Source organism: Amia ocellicauda, chromosome 16, assembly GCF_036373705.1.
Source record: "Amia ocellicauda isolate fAmiCal2 chromosome 16, fAmiCal2.hap1, whole genome shotgun sequence".
In the NCBI taxonomy this organism is placed as follows: domain Eukaryota; kingdom Metazoa; phylum Chordata; class Actinopteri; order Amiiformes; family Amiidae; genus Amia; species Amia ocellicauda.
In genome coordinates, this window is record NC_089865.1 from 29,178,233 (window position 1) to 29,192,271 (window position 14,039).

The 14,039-nt window shown below is 41.5% G+C and overlaps 1 protein-coding gene across 3 annotated transcripts in view; it reads right to left on the reverse strand.

Annotated features, from left to right (window-relative positions):
• kiaa2012 (KIAA2012 ortholog) overlaps positions 1-14,039 on the reverse strand; it is a 56,330-nt gene that overhangs the window by 25,386 nt on the left and 16,905 nt on the right. For 2 of the 3 annotated variants that reach the window (XM_066688163.1, XM_066688164.1), the window contains 8 exons: positions 13,540-13,736; positions 13,263-13,416; positions 12,963-13,084; positions 11,981-12,182; positions 11,273-11,479; positions 7,099-7,251; positions 6,583-6,714; positions 5,832-5,900 (listed from right to left, as the gene is read on the reverse strand). In XM_066688163.1, coding sequence (XP_066544260.1) covers positions 5,832-5,900; positions 6,583-6,714; positions 7,099-7,251; positions 11,273-11,479; positions 11,981-12,182; positions 12,963-13,084; positions 13,263-13,416; positions 13,540-13,736 — 1,236 coding nt within the window. The remainder of the gene's footprint in view (positions 1-5,831; positions 5,901-6,582; positions 6,715-7,098; positions 7,252-11,272; positions 11,480-11,980; positions 12,183-12,962; positions 13,085-13,262; positions 13,417-13,539; positions 13,737-14,039) is intronic. The other variant, XM_066688165.1, reaches the window with a different exon arrangement.

Consider the following 14,039-nt stretch of genomic DNA (forward strand, 5'->3'; position numbering starts at 1 on the left):
ATTCCCCCAATCATGATGTCATCGCTGCTGCGCTGCCATCTATTTCAGTAGGGAAAGAGTTAGCAGCTCCTGTCAGAGTGGGGCTCGACGCACTGTGCTTAGTAATAGTGAGACAGTCCCATTGCACTGGCTGTCACAACCTCTGTTTATCATGTCCAACACAAAACACACTGGGATAGGCTGAAAAGCTTTTAAGGAGCGTGAGAAAACGACCCCTGTTATAATCACACTATGAACAGGTATAGCCTACATCTTCCCATATATGTCCATGGTCTTGCTGTGTCTCGGAACTTGGCAAAACCATTTAAATCACACAGATGTACACTCTACGCAAAATGTCCTCACCGCACAATCACAGCTAATTTCCTATTGAGAAGAGAAACGCTTGCTGCATTCTAATTACCTCCTGTAAAATGCTTCCAAAGCGTATTTTCCTCTGGGCAATCCTCTTTGAGCAACCTCAGTGCATATTTGTTTACAATTCCCAAAGGTAGGGTTTGTCTTTTTTGTGAGCAACTGTTTAGCATTAAGAGTGTGATTGTCATATTAAACCAAACATTGAATGTGCCTACCAGGCTGAATGCTTGTGGGTTTTTATGGGTTTCATTTTTAAATGTATTTATTGAACATAACTGACGTCGTACAGTAGCTGTCAAGATTGTACTGCAAGCAACGTATATCACAAGCCACCCGATCAGAGACAGACTGTCAAATAGGCTGTGGGAATATGCCCATTTTCCCATTTATGTGAAGTTCCAGCCTCGTTAATGGAACGAGGGCAGCAAGGGAGAAGATGCCAGCCTGTAGAGTTTGCTTGCAGATTGATTGGGTCAGATATACCACCTTTCTCACAGTAGGAGGTGCTGTGAAGCAAGAGGAACACAAAAATCTTTAAATTGAGTTGGCAATAAAACAAAAATAAATGAAGGGGCTTCTGGAATTGAACCAAAAGTGAAGAGGTTTGTATTTTCTTTGAATAGAAACAACTTTTATTAAAACACTCACAGACACATTTATATTTAAAGAGAAATCACACGTTACTGTTATTATTGCCTGGGTTTTATAAGATGGCGATTCGGTAAACTCCATAAACACATTCCAGAGTATTGAGCTATCTCTGGTATTTTAACGAAGCAAATAGCAGAGCTGTCTTAGCTTTATCTTTGTTAAACTAGTTGTACGAGTAATAGTTTGCGTGAATTGAGTGTTTGAATTAAAAAATTAAAAACCTTATTGTGCCCTCCGTACCTACAAAAGTGCTCAAACATCCCAATCAAAGGAATAAACACACGGCACAGCAGAAAGGATTAGAGCAGAATGATGGCAACAGTGCTGATTGTTAATGTATGTGAAGTGAGCGTGCCCGAGCTTCAAACATTCAATTTCCGTATCATCAGCACAACCTGAGACTTTTTGCCTCAGACGCTTCTGCTTCGTGTTGATTTATAGCTCCAAAACAACAGACAAAAGACTGCGGGGAGTCTCGGCTGTCCCTCTGCAGTTTTATACCTGCAGAAGTCAGGGCCGCTCGCTCCGAAGTCAGGCTCGGTAAACCTTGATATAGTGCTCCCCCTCAAAGAATCTTTATTTAGAATGTGTCAGTTTCTGAGGAGGCCCAGCGAGGGTGGCTGTGGGGGGGGAGGGGAGGTCAGGTTTCTGACTAGTGACAGGATAAAGGAAACAGAGCAGCGAGAGAGGTCAGGTTGAGAAAACACAGGGCCTGTCAGTCAAAAACTCAAGGCCCAGGATTAGGGCCTAGCCTGGGGGAGATCAGGTTTCAGTGTCTGGGATACCTCAGTAAGTGAAAACAGAAACAGATGTTGAGCATTCAAAGGAACGAGGGGGATGGGGGGGATTTGGAAAGCCATCCATTTCGAGCTGCTCCACATATAATGTTCCCTTTTGTGGATTCAGACCCCGTTAAGTAAGTTACATCATTTCGAATTTAAATGAAAGCAAGAAAAAACATCTTTGAAGCCATAGATCTTACAAGCGCAACCTACAAGCACCCTCCTAATGGGAAAACACACACACACAAGGAATCCTTGCACTTGCAAAACTTACATACATAATTACATATAAACGGGCATATATTTGTGGTATATTTTGGTTTAAAATCCTGTATCAACATAAGTTACACTGGATAAAAACAAAAGCCTCAAAAGTCTGTAGAAATAACTGCCTCATGAGCTTTGGAAGGCCAGAACACTTCTATTTCATTACAACCCCCACCCCCCCACCTTGTAATATAAGCACTGTACCTCAATGGACCGAACAAATAAACAGTGCTGATTCATTGTATACAAAATCTTCAAAAGGACGGGACTAGTTTACTTTCCCTTCATGTCAGATGGTCCCCATTTACAAGAGAGAAGTGGGGCCGTAGGAAATTGCCTGCAGCTCTTCTAATTCCAGGATTATTCTGCTCTGGGGGATTTGAGCTCACTGGTGTCGGGGTCTTTGTGTTTTTAAAAAGCCTCCGCTAGCACATGCTATTGTGCGGGAGGGGGGGCACGGACCCATAAGTTGAACCTCCTAGAAATGTACAGGTCGATAAAAACAAAAACAGTTCCACAAGACTAGGTAACAAATGTCCCAGATTGCTGGATCTTTAAAAAAATAAACGACACAAGACCAGGAGGAAAGCTTCGGAAAGAGAGAGAACCTTCACAGAACTGTGAGAAACGGGTGAGAAACCAAACTGGTTTCCAATTTTCCAGTAGATGATTAGTAAGATTTTGTATGTATTTGATTTAAACCAATGGCTTTCAAATTGCTGCTGTTGTGGTGTAAAACTTTTAAATAATCGACTACTGGAGGTATCAAGAAACAGAAAACAAAAAGTTTTACGTCAGTTATTAATTAGCTTATTTACAGAACACCGTGTACGCTCTTTGAAGAAAAATGTTGCGCAGTTATTTTACAGATCCTTGTTGTTCGTATTACATTTTAGATTTAAAACTGTCGCGTACTTTATTATTACTATTCCTTTATTTAAGTTCTGTATAAACATGTCACTCAATTTGAGCCGCAGGAAAGAAGACAGCACAGCAGTTAACTAAACATGAAGCGCTTGTCGTTTGTAAAACCAGAAAAATCCACACAACAAAGGTCCAGTTTGGGAATTAGAGACAATTGTTTTATAGTACTTGTAGTGGAAGCTGGCTGTGCGCTGTGCCTGACTACGATTTTTGTATTCAGAGGAAATCTGAGAGCTCCGTCTGTTGCTCTCCGCTTTATTTAAAAGGTATTGGGCAGGGGATCTTCCACAGTCAAATTCTTGCATCCCCTCAACCCTCCCCTTCTACCCAGTCTCTCCTATTAGATTTCAGCAGCTGCTTAGATAAAAATCGGAGGCGCTCCTCAACTATGGTGGATTTGCCTTCTCCTTGACGCCTCACAGGGGTGTGTATCAGGGGGCGGGCTTGTTCTTTTTTACGCTTTCAATAACGTAATCCCTGTGACCTAGAAGAGGGCTATCCAAGCCATTGTATTTCATTCACAGTGGTCAAGGACAGCCAGCTCTGTACTGTACTCGCTCAGCTGTTTATTTACTGTAACCTCTTTTAGGAAACTTCTGGAGAAAAAGCACGGGAGGGATTGTACGCATCTGAACTGTGTAACTGTGTGAAGGCCATCTGTGAATCTGAAAGAACTACATCTATAGGGGGATGGGAATGTGTTGACTTCAGTTAGGGCCTGTGTATGAAGTGAACGCTATAAAAGATGTGCTCTTTTATAGGAACCCTGTGGGATTTGAAGGCATTTTGGTTCAAGAAGGTTTTATGGGATATTATTGTTAACTTGAGATATTAATGATCCCATGAAATCCCTGCTAACAGGAAAGAAAATAAAGAAATTATATGGAAAAGGCAGTTCTGGGGCTTTCTGAATTTAGAGACCGGAGATGCACATGTGAAAAATATAACGCACGTCTGCATAGGCGCAGGTTTGGGGGCGAACGTTGAGAGAATGGTATAATTGTACATTTTGGAATGCGAGAAACTGATTTCTTTTCATTCCTGGTCCATCCATACTTTACCAGGCTTTAACAGACAACACTTCAATAAGCAGCAATACAATTTATAATATAGTGGCTTTGATTCTTCTCAGATCCTCAGTGTGGATTTTAACTCCTATATTAGACCCAGACCCTTTCGAACCCTTGGCACTTATGAGTTGTGTAAGTAGTTCTCTGTCTCTGAGACCGTGCCACCCTGATTTCAATGTAAACAACCTGTTGGGAGCCGCATGTCTCCTGGCTCCTCGGCACAGTTGGCTGGAGGTCGGTCAGGCCCTGTTACCAGATCAACTGTGAAGGCCTCAAAATTGGAATGAGTCCTGACTGGGATTAGGAAGGGGTATCAGCTGGGGAGCGATTCGGCTCGTTGCTTCACTGAGCAGGCACTCAGAGAGGCCAGATGGAGTTCCTCTGACTGGGCTTAGGCCCCCAGACTTCAATAGCTCAGCAGCATCACACAATTAAAGGAAACAAGTTGCTGTTCCCCTCTATTCAACCCGTCTACTAGCCTTTACTGTACTATTATTTTTCTCTCCACCCAGTTTGGACTGACTATTGTTATTATTTATTTGTATTGCTGCTGGTGAAATGTACACCAGTTGAAAACAATGAAATTCTACATGAAAACTTTAAAGTCCAATAAAAAGCTTGGTTTTGCCACATTGCCACACAATACCAGTATAACAGAGTAATTGCATTGGTGGTCATAAACTATGTCTGCCTCTTGCAATGAATTGAGCATTGAACATTTCTTTGGCTTGTAAATATTGAGGGGTGCACAAAAAACTGATGATCAGGAAAATATGAAAATGACCCAAAACAACAACAACAACAACACAAATCAACTCATTTCTGGGGTGCTGGTTTATCTCTGTCGTCCAGAGATAGGTTTGAATCTGGGATAAGTCATCAGTAGATTGTGAGCTGGTCTCTGCAAAATGTGGAGAACTGTGGTAATTGGTGAGGTTCCAATTTGGCCAATTTAGTTCACCATGTCACAGCGCACCGTGTGGTCAGTCTGGCACCTGAGCTGCCCCTCCTGCCCACCAGTTCTGCTGTTTACACTATGGACTTCTCACGTGAAGAAAAGTTTGAAAAGACAAGATAGCCCGACAGTACACATTTCAGAGGACATTGTTTTCATCTGAACTTTTCTGGTACAAGGACTGCAGTGTTTACCCGAGCTGATTTAAGATTGCCAGTTCCCGATTTGTGTGAGAATATTGAACAATTGTAGATACACGTGTATGCAAAAATTATAACAAGCAAATAACTTTTTGTAAATAAATACAGTACTATCAGCCTAAATTTACATTCCCATCATACTTCAGTCCACTGCACTGCTTTGTGTTTTTCAACAAACTCTGATAAGATAACTTTGAGATTTAAGTATACTTTAATGAACATGTCTTAAACCAAATGAATCGCTGATTGACGGTGTTTCAAATTAACTAAAACTGAACTAAAACTGGAAATGTTTTGTAAGTAAACACGAATGGAAAAGAAAAGCCTTTCAGCTCCATGCTTCATGTTGTGTTGTTTTTCATAAAGACATCATTATAATGTGAGCACAATTGTTTACACAGTCCCCCAATCAAACTGCTCTATTCAGGGAGGTATACGCACTGACGGATGGAAGAAATGCATCCTGCAATTAACACTTTTGACAGTGTTTACAGCGTCTGGAAGCCTTAAACTGCGATATGCCCTGTGTCTATGGGGCAATGTCGGCAAACACTGGGAAAACAGTTGAGTGTGTGTGTGTGTGTGTGTGTGTGTGTGTGTGTGTGTGTGTGTGTGTGTGACTGACCTCCGCCTGGCTGCAGAAATACTGTCCAGGCTTGTCCCATGATGACATCAGAAGACAGGGAGCGCAGCGCTGAAAGGAGACAGATAAGACTAATGAGGCCTACATGCTTTCACTCTTTGTTCTCCTCTTCGGATGGCGCCCCCCCAACCCCTCCAATCGTGCAAAGGGCCACACCAGGACCCCCCTCCCACTGCCCCTTTGTCCCCACCACCCTTCTAAGGCCTTCTTGTGCCTCACGGGTCAAAGGTCAGCACCACTCACATCATGTTCCAATCTGGCTTTTCTCCCAGCAGCAGCAGAAAGCAATTCCAATAAACAAAACAAATAAAATAGCTTCACTGTGTAATTGTACCTCAGACGATGATCTAACCAGGTACAGGAAGGCCTTTCTCACACATTTCTTGTTTATGAGTACGGCCCACACATTAATTAGAACAACCTGATTAACCAGGTTTGCAGCTCTTGTGTGAATAGCCATTGGTGTAATGTAATCTACTTTACTTTTAAAAGATATCCACTATTGAATGGCAATAAACATCTCCCTTACATAAAAAGTATGACAGTTGTGGACATGTTGATTGCTTAATTATGGTCTGGTTTCATTTGAGCGGCTTGATCATCATCACGAGATTGTGAGGCCTCCCTGCTTACGTTTTTTTGGTTGCAAGATTGTAGAAGTGTATGAACATTTGGACTCCATCTTTTTTCCAGTCGCTGGATGTCTCATACAGGAAGTGCTCCATTCACATACCTTCCTTTCGGGTGATGTCATCAAGGACTAGTTCCTCGCCGCCTTTGCCAAGAGGGTCCAAAAGAGACAAACGCAAGATCTCTCCGTCAGGACCCATGATGAGGCTTCCCACTGAATTGCCTTCATAGCTTTCTTTAAAAAAAAAAAAATCAAATTCACTACATCAAACATAACATAAATACTCAGTATAGAGTTTCTGTTTTATGGGTTTTTCCCCTATAGTGTATTCCCCTCTTTATGGACTTAGTTAATGTCTGTTTATGATATCAGGACATCCAAAATAAAATGGAGAGATGTGCTTAGTGGTGAAACTTGTTTCATTTCAGAATTTTTCAGTTGTTTTATAAAAACCTCCCATGTCTTACTCTGCCCTGCACAAACCCCTTTAAAAAGGGAATTAAACATCACTATTACATGTAAAACTGAGATGTCTTACACCCCCATACAGACCCCTCCGCTCTGTGGGTAAGGACCCACAGTGAGATACAACAGTCCCCGACTCAGTGGCTGGCTAACCTCTCAGGACCTCGGGAATGCTGCCCCTGATGATGCCTGTCTGGGGTTCGTGGGGGTCTTTGCTGTGGACTCTGAAAGATGCCATGGGTCTCTGGTTTCCCGGGCCCTTCCTTCCGATGATGGGAGGTAAAATGCCGGACGAGAAGCAGTCTTCTGTGGGAGGAGAGCATGGGAATGAACTGCAGAGGGCATCTCTGAGAGTGGAGGGTAATGGTTTTACCTCTGTTAGTCAATGCAGCTTTTACACTGGTTATTGAAGAGAAAGGTGTGTGATTTCCCATTCATTGGACGTGGTGCCTACTTTCACAAGAGGCCTTAAATGATACTCCTTATACCTGATTATCCTTCTGACAGAGTGCCTGGTTTGTAGGTTCAATGGGATATGACTCTCCACAACGTGCTTGGTATGAGTGCCTTGTTGATTGAACTTATCTTGACGTTTGACCCAACTTGAAAGTCCAGTTCTGATGGAAGGTCTTGCAGAAATTGAAGGATAATAGTATTTGTTTGGAGGGTGGAAGTTACAAATCTCAAACTCATGCACATCCCTAGGTTAAAAAAAACTAAACGGATTACATAAAGCCGGTGGACTACTTTCATATTCTTCAAACAAAGTCAAAGCAATGGGAGATATGACTCTATGCTTGTTTTACGGGAGAAAACAGAAGTTGGTAAATCAGATTTTTCAAACATTGTCCATTAAAGCTGTGTTGGTCGAACTCTGCTTTTTCTCACTTATCTACGTGTCAATCCAGTCCTGCTCTGTACAGCCCACTATCCTGTTACATTTAAAATGCACGCGGTTCAAAAGACATCATTGTGGGCTTTCAGTCACTCCTTCATTACAAAGAGCCTAGAGACAAAGATTCGGTAGTCTTTTTTTCTTTTCCGTTTGTGGTATTGGTGTTGCGTTTCATACAGAGAGAACTGTGATAACAAGTAACAGGTGGATCTTTTATAGCAGTTGCAATAGACCTGGAATGGTAATGCATCAAGACAAGACATATTGCCATTTTTAAAATCAGTTTTGAGGTGGATGTATCTGTTACTGGAAGGGTGTTCCTCATATTCTTGTTGCTAAGACACAGCGAGGGAAAAAAGGAGCTGTGTTTAAGGACTTTTAGGATTGGGTATTTTTTGAATATATTCAGTTTCATTATACCTTTTTCAACAAAAGGACTCTAAACACTTAAAAAAAATGATAATACCACAATATGACTTCACATACAGAAGTCTTGTCCTGTTATTAGAGGCCCTTCAGGTATTAATAGTTTACAAATGTTCTGTTTTGACAATATTTATATACATTCCTAGCACTGAAGAATCTGATGTATTAAGCCTGGTGTTCTATTATAAAATAAGTCTGTGTTTGAGAAAATCTGAACCTATGAAATGCATATGCCTTTGGTATGCGATTGTGAGATGTGGTTTTAAAACCCAACAGAGTTTGTAGGGCCTGAAGTTATTCCACATATATATATTTATTTCTGTTGAATTCTTACCATGTGAATTTACTCTACATAGCCTAAGGGTAAGGAGACGGGTGAATAATAAATTGAAAAACTTGTTGATTAATGGGGCTCTCAGGCTAGATTCATGTTTAAACTTTCAATGATTGCCACAGAGTGCTCCTTAGCTGCAGAACACTGGTAATGTCTTTTAAAGTAAAGTAATATGAGATCAAAGAAAACTGCAGATTGTTTTTTTTTTTTTCCTCTCCTGGTGTTTTTTTTTATACAGTTCAGATTGGAGTTCAATTTTTTGCATCGCAGTGAGACACTCACAAAACCTACACTATACAAGGGGCTTTAGTGAGGTTCATCTGCTTTTGAAACCCCAGGGAAAAAACTAAACCTAAAATAGAAAATCTTTGTGATATCTTCAACAATGAGACATTTGTTTGCCCTGATGGTGCAGATGGTGTCGACACATAGAACACACTCACACAGAATAGTGAAAATCAGACGCTAAAGACTGTGGATTACATTACTTCTTCTGGTCCCCATTTACTAAGTGAAATTAACATGATGAATAGAAAGCGTTTCATTTATTTTCCACATCAGTGCGCTTTGGGAAAATTGCACTAGTAGTCAGGCAGCATTACACTTTTTATGTTCTTGTAGTCTTTGTATTATACATATGCTATACAGATTTATTGTAAATAAGGTCATGAAACATGCAATAAGGAACATTTTCAACACCAAATTTCATCTAGATGTGCTCAACGGCTCATTTGGCACTCAAATTTCAATATTCGATTTGCTAGTCTTGTTGGAACAGAAACTTTCTTTCATGGAAATGCTTAGATGACATCTCATAGGAAAGAGATAGCACTGATTGAACTTGATGCAGGGGTGGAAACTGTATACTTGAACTGTGTTTTTCATCTGTATTTTATGCTAATTCACTTTCATTCACATTCGCTATACTCTCCTACAGCTTTCCTATGCTCCCCTTGCTATTCACTGGACTGTATCCATAGCATGATTGTATACTGAACAATGAAAAGGGAAATACTGCATGGGCTCTAAACATTTAGCATGGTACATCAAGATATGATCATAGCCTAAAGATAGGGAAGAAAAGTGAAGATGAAAAACCCATCAAGATTAAATTCTGATTAAATCCTTCATATACATTTGAAAATGCCATGCAGATTAAGTAGAGTAAATGTTAATAATCTGAATCTGAACTAGCCCACCACAAATTTGTGGTCCGGATCTCGAGCACAGGCATTAACCAGATGAGATTTGGGACTCTCTTAATTACACAAAGTTAACCTATGAACTATATAAAGATGTTTTTTATTTTTTATTTTAATTTGTGTATTTACACTAGTTGGAAGCCCATCTTGGAGACATCTGTAAGACAGCCCACTTCCAGCTTTTAAATTACAGCCCGGCTCAGGGGTGCAGCTGTGGCTTTGGGTCAGGCTTTTATGAACCACTGTAATTGTCAGGCAGCTGGCGGGATCGTTGTCTGCTATATCACAATGACAGCCGAGTTCTCCGCTGCTCCATCGGTAATTCACAAACCTAAATCAACTGATGCACGTCAGCCCTGTGCTGGATCGCATCCACTCCCTACCTCGTGAACAGATTGGTGTATTTGGGTTCACTTTTAAAATCGCTCCAAGGAAATCTGCAGGGCCTATCCGAGTCAGTTACTGTCTGTTCTGTTTTTTTGACATTCCCTGAGATATCATGGTGATAGAGATTGTCAGCTAAAGATCCCTGTATTCACAGAATGTCTTGGATTCTGAATGTATGGCTGATTTGAAATTATTGTTTTTATCAAGGTTTTCAATAGGTGTTTAAGGTTTGAAGAGAGACACAGCTGGGATGGTTGAACTTAAATGGTACTTAGGGCAGGAAAAAGGTCAGTATTTTATTGTGTGCTGTGTGAAAGACACTTTCTATAAAACACTTTTCTGTGAGTGGGTTTGCCTGTGTGGTCATACAGACCCACATTGGTGGTGCTTGAGGATGAAGATACATATCACTCTGAAGCTAAGTTGAGCTTTGACCTAGAAGCAATCAAGAATTAAAACAGTTCCCTTCACTAGCAACTCAAATATGTCATCTAAATACATATGTATGTACCAAAATCGCTAACTGGTGTGATTATTGATGAAAAAGCCATATTACAACTTGACATCTCTTGTCACACAGCTTTCCGAAATGAGGCCAAGTCTCTTGGGAGAGAAGGAAGTACCAGAGACAAGAGCGAAGATCATAGGATGCAAACATCTCAAATACAGCATTTTATTTTTTCCAAAAATAAATGCATGTGGCAGTGGAACCAGTATTTTTCTCTCTGTTGTTTATACCCTCACTATTTGGAATTGCCAGTTATTAATTAGAGACACAGGACCTGAGTTGGCTAATGATGTACTCATGAGTAATATTGGCAGTTTGATTGGGGTTATTGCATTTTGCTGTTTTTCCAATACAAAATGTATATGTGGGCATTTTGCAAATGTTTCGAATGAGAAGATTAGCTCTACATTTGTTACAGTGACTCTAAAAACTACTTACTGGCCTTACTCATCAGCAAATCCATCACCAACTCTGGAAAATCAGGCCCATGGACATCCTACACATGTCTTCTGAAAGTTATGCTGTCAAGGCCTCCGCTAGGTGTTGAGCTAAGCCCCGGCGCAGGACTTGGTTACCTTGGTGATGACCCACGTCTGGCTCCGTCTTGTCTGGCTCGAGTCTCTGCCCAAACCAGTCCAGGTCTATCTCTCTGGGCCGCAGTACAGGAAGGGCCCTGGGCATCTTATCTGCAGATGGACTCTCACATCTTTCCTCCACTTCCTGCCGGGGGCTTCGAGAAAGGTCATCTCTCATCTTGCCTGCATCCTCATGATGGGAAACATCTGAAATGCAGATAGCCTGGCTGATAAAAAACATTTCTGGATGGGTGTGCAGTGAGAAGCATTTAAATGTCAAGTAAGAATCTCAGGAAAGTCAAATCATTGCTTTTTGTTATTTATTTATATTTTAATACAATGGCCTTATCGAGCATGTGAAAAGTAAATTAAATTAAAAAATAATGTTTAACAAATCCCTGAAGTTGGTGGTTACACTAAATACAATTGTTTTCATTCTGGAACATATATAAAATACTCTCACATTATAATAGTTCATCATATGTGCCCTGTTAGAACAAAACGAAATCCCCAAAATCACATAATAGGAAACCATATGCATCATTACTTAAGGAATTACTTAAGGCAGTGCTACATAAAGAAGTGTAAAAAGATATCTTAGCATTTGGCACTTCCTCTGTAAGCAGCGTGCAGGGCCTTAACTGGATTAGGGGTGGATTAAACATGCATGCGTGGGCCTGGTTACCAAAAAGTGATGTGGACACTTACACAAATGAAAGGTACCAGTTTTTTTGGACTCCAGCTCTCCTTCTTGTTCTGTACTTCCAGGATATAACAGTGGTAGGACAAGCAGTTCTTTGGGAACATCTGTGCCAGGGCGTTTCTTTCTGAAACACATCTGCGTCCTCTCAGGCCCATGGATGGGGGGCAGTTTCACCATCTCAACTCCTTCTCCATCTGGCTTTTCAGACTACAGTACATGAGACAAAGTGAATAGGGAATTTGGGATGACTATTGTCTTAAAGTCAATGTCCTCAAATTAAGGCCTTAATCAGAGATCCTGGGAGTTGGATAGCCACTAACCATTCCAATGCAGTAGGCTGAACTGATAAAAAAAGTGTAGAACTGAGAACAAGGGCAGTAATGTTCAGACTGTACATTGCGCTAGTTAGAGCTCATCTGGATACTGTGGACAGTTCTGGGCTCCACACTTCAAGAAGGATATCGCTGCTCTAGAGGCAGTTCAGAGGAGAGCAACCAGACTTATTCCAGGTCTGAAGGGAAAGTCCTACTGAGAGACTGAGGACCTGAACCGTTTCACCCTGGAACAGAGGAGATTACGTGGGGAGTTGATCCAAGTCTTCAAAATCATGAAGCGCATCGACCACATCAAACCAGAGGACACCCGGGGACACAAATGGAAATTGGGCTTCAAGGCATTCAAAACGGAAAACAGGAGACACTTCTTTACACAGAGAGTAGTCACAATCTGGAATAAACTACCCAGCGATGTGGTTGAAGCTGAAAATGTCAGGTAAATGAGCTTTTGGACAAAGATGTTAAGTCTGTAATTAAATATTAAACAGTGTCGAAAGGGGCCACATTTCTGATTCTCATGCAATATTGTAAACTGAAATATTCATATTTCATAAGTAGACTATTTCAATACCCTCATGCTCATGTGGGATTCTTTATAAGTGAAACTGCAATGTGCACACCAGTCAAGCACAGACAAATTCCCAATACCTACCGTGTCTGTTTCCTTAACCGGGCCCAACCCAAAACACATGCCTGATGGTATAGGAGGGAAGTGCAGTTCCTCGCTGAGTCCCCAAGGGTCCAGTCCTTTCTGTTCCACTCGGCTTGACTTCGCTGGGGAGGCAGATGACAATTTTACATTAGTGTATACTTTGTGCAATTCCTGTTTTCTTGTGTGGATTTGAGCTTAGTTTGTAGTGTTAATGCTGATGGTTAAATTATTCGTATCCTAGCTTCCTCTTGGGCAGTTTGAGGGGTCAGTCACAAAGTGCCACAAGCACGTGATACTCACAGGTGGGGTTTCTCCTCCCGCCAGCCAGGGTGCCCCCGTAATAGGTGACATGGGACTTCTCACTGTGGAGCCAGGAGGAATCAATGGAGGCTGTTTTCATGGAGCTGTGGGCTTCCTTAGGCATTTCGTTTTGCTTCCCTTCAAATGCCCTGCCCTGAGATGGACAGGCAGAATATACATAAAACATTAAGCAAACAAAACACAATGGCCAAAGATAATAACCCACAATTCCTGGGACACATTGCCTCTATAGGGAAATCAATCATCAAATTATTACCAGGGCCTCCTTCGGCTCCTCAGTGTTTCTAGTGTCTTCCCCAAGGGACAGGTGTTCAGTCTCGGGTACCGGGCTCAGCCCTGCCCTGAGGGACTCGGTCATGAACCTAAACTCCGTCCTCCGACGCCGCCCAGCCCTCTTCCACACCACATCCTCCGTCTCGTGGCTCTGCTCTTTAGAAAGAGGGTTGGTGTTCTCTGCATGGTAATAAGAAATAAGGAAACACAATAAAGTCTCTCTCAACCTCAAAATCTTGAGCCACAATTCTCAGCATACCCACAGCTGAGCTGACTAAATATAAGTTGTCCATAGGTTTTATTTACACTCAGAGGATAATACCACCATGTTTCCCTGTTTACAAGATGTACAGACTGGATGCTGTTGAAGTCCAAACCAAAACACAGAGTGCTGCCATAGGGTCAGGTTTACTTAACTTTATCTGAAGTGCTCGTGAAGTGGGGATAACGCAGAAGGTCTGGATTTCTGCTTAACAGTCTACA